This window comes from Marmota marmota, unplaced genomic scaffold (assembly GCF_001458135.2).
Source record: "Marmota marmota marmota unplaced genomic scaffold, marMar, whole genome shotgun sequence".
Lineage (NCBI taxonomy): Eukaryota > Metazoa > Chordata > Mammalia > Rodentia > Sciuridae > Marmota > Marmota marmota.
The window spans coordinates 18809731-18812571 of NW_025999960.1; the positions used below are offsets into that span (position 1 = coordinate 18809731).

Consider the following 2841-nt stretch of genomic DNA (forward strand, 5'->3'; position numbering starts at 1 on the left):
TTCAGCCTCTCAAGCCGCTGGTACAGCTGTGTGCCCAGCTCTTGTTCAGGTTTTTACAGAAGAATTGAGCAAGAGAGAGCACGTTATTCATATGCTCTCATGGCCTATCAATAAGTTAACCTATGTGTAGGATATCCTTCAGTGGTCAGGGGCTGAATTCTTTTTCTGAAGGAGTGAAGGGAAAGGATTGTAAATAGGACGATGGCTATTGAATTTTTAGTCTAAATCTAGGCTTTTTTTCTCAGTACCTGGAATAAAATCAAAACTATAGTTCCCATTTCAGTCATAGACTAGCACTGAAGCATAGAAAAATTACAGGCTTTGGAAATAAATATAGATCAATCATAGTTTAAAGTGTCTAGCCTATTTTCTCCTCTGTACAAGGGGATGATCCCCCCACCCCATTTGTTGTTGTTTGCAATGGGGATTGAATAGAAGGCTTTGTACACGCTAGGCAAGTAAGTGCTCTACTACTTAGCTATATTCCCAGTCTCATAAATCTCCTAAATCTGTAGAAAGAATTGTTAGACAATATATATGAAATGTTTAGAGTACTATTCCAGAATTGGCTCCTTTCCCCTACACCCCCTAGCAAGTTTAGGTGTGGTCTATTGCTGAATACACCAACAGCTGTTAGTATCTTCAAAGCTTGGTTTACAAAGATGAGTAATACAGTTTCTTCTTTGCAGGAAGTTTCTTTTCTCCAGTTTCTTCCCTAGTGTTTCTTAAACTTGGTTAAGGACTAATCACTTGGGCTACTTAAAAATGTATATTCTCAAGCCCCACCCCAGTTTTTGATTGATTTATTAGGTTTGGGGTGGGAGTCTAAGAAATTGAGTTTTTCCCCAGTCCTGGGGATTGAACACAGAGGATATTTACCACTGAGCTAAATGCTCAGCCTTATTATTTTGCATAATGTCACAGGATCTGGCTAAATTGCTGAGGCTGGAATTGAACTTGTGACCTTCCTGCCTCTGTCTTCCGGGAGGGTGGGATTATAGGCGCTGTGCCTGGCTATTTTTATCTTTTAATTTTGAGTCAGGGTCCTACTAAATTGCTCAGCTAGAGCTGGAATTTGGGATCCTCCTGCCTTGACTAGTCGCTGGGATTGCTGGTGTGCACCATTGTGCTGGATTCACTTAATCTTTTCTAGGCCCTGCCCAAAGAGGCAGAGGTCTCAGTTCCTACCTTCAAAGGGTTATAAAAAGTTTTAGAAGGAAATCCAGGTTTTAAAACATAAGAACATATAATGAAGAGAACTGTAGGTAATGAAGGGACAGCATATAAGGTACAAATGGTAATGACACTGTCATTTGACAAGACTTCAAAGCTGCCTCCACTAAAACAAGCATAAAGGAGGCAAGATGGAAACCAGAGATTCAGGTGCCTCGGGCAAAATCTCCTTTAACCTCTGTGATTGCAAAAAGCAGGAACTCGGGTTCTGTTGCTTCATACTTAGGCGGTATTTGCAACAGGGGTGGGGGAGGAAGTGGCTCAGGAGATCTTGACTCCAGGAGGTTCTCCAATGCACTGTAGCCTCAAACACAAGCTCTTGAAAAGTTAAGTAGCGAGAAGTTTAGTGTTTAGCGCCTGTAGTCTGGGAGAGCTTAATAAAATGGCGTTAGTTGGAGTCTTACAATAATCTTGCATACTAGGTATTTCAGTATTAACTCAGTTTGTGAGTGCTGTCACCACATCTGATCCCGCCCGCAATCGCAGGGCTTACACCCACATTGAAAGGTATCTTCCAGCCTGTCTGCCTACCCGAGGAGGAGGTTAAGACTCGAGAGGTACTTTTTGAGAGCGGTTAAATGAATACTTAAACGAGCCCGAGCGGTGAAGCAGGACTGCGCGCGCCGAAGATCTTGGCTGACACTTGTTGAGTTGCAGAACCCTGGTGAAGGGTACCACATAATGACTGTAAAGACTTCCCTTAAGGAGAGTCAATATGGCGACGGGATCCTCTTGGCACAGCCCTGTTCCCTCCCTCATGATGGGCGTCTCTAGTAACGCCCATTAGGCCATTTGGAGGCGGTACCAGACTTACTTTGCTCCTTCATTGGGCTGAATAACTGAGGGAGAGGCCAATTCTCCTTTGCTCTTTCCAAGTTCCTACCCTCAGAGTTGATTCGGCTTTCAATTGGTTTTTAGTTTATGTCAATATGCGTCGTATTCCGTCTCTTTTCAGTGTTAATCCAATCATAACATTCCTGACTGCCCGCCTGATTTCTGATTGGTTTAGATCAGCTCCATCCTGTGCTATTGCTACCTACTTTTTACTCTCCTCCCAACCAGGACTTTGCCCATGCACGTCCAAGATTCTGGTTGGTCGTTATTCTGTCATTTCTATCAATGCTCTCCCTATCCCTATCTCTCAGGGAGCCCGCCTGGTAATTAACTGGTTTCTTTCTAAGCCTATCATCTCTAGCTCCCACCCATCCTCACTTCCTGCCTCTTTCATTGGTTTTTCAAACTGAGGGGGCGGTTCTTTTGGGCGGACACCAGGCACGCAACTTTGTCTTACACGCCTTAGAGAAGGAACGAGTCTTACCATTGGGGAATCTGCCCGCCTTTCTTCTGCTAGTCCCTCCCTTCCCCCTCCCTCATTGGGCGGGGCAGTACCGAAGGGGCGGGGCCAAGGCCGGGCTTGTGGCGCGCTACTCCCTCCTCTTTACCCCCCCCCTCCCTGTCCGGTCCAGGTTCGCTTGCCTCGTCAGCGTCCGCGTTTTTCCTGGCCCCCCCCACCCCCCCGGACAAGACCCCCTTGAGCTCGCCCCTCAGCTGCCACCATGAGCGGTAAGGATGAGTCCACTCCAAGCTTAGGGGTGGAAGGGTAGTGAG

At 46.0% G+C, this 2841-nt stretch overlaps 1 protein-coding gene across 2 annotated transcripts in view; it reads left to right on the plus strand.

Annotated features, from left to right (window-relative positions):
• Nucleotides 1-2661: 2661 nt before the first annotated feature.
• Nucleotides 2662-2841, plus strand: part of Sp1 (Sp1 transcription factor) — a 45411-nt gene continuing 45231 nt past the window's right edge. For both annotated transcript variants that reach the window (XM_015493540.2, XM_048802818.1), the window contains exon 1: nucleotides 2662-2796. In XM_015493540.2, coding sequence (XP_015349026.1) covers nucleotides 2790-2796 — 7 coding nt within the window. In that variant the 5' untranslated portion in view covers nucleotides 2662-2789. The remainder of the gene's footprint in view (nucleotides 2797-2841) is intronic.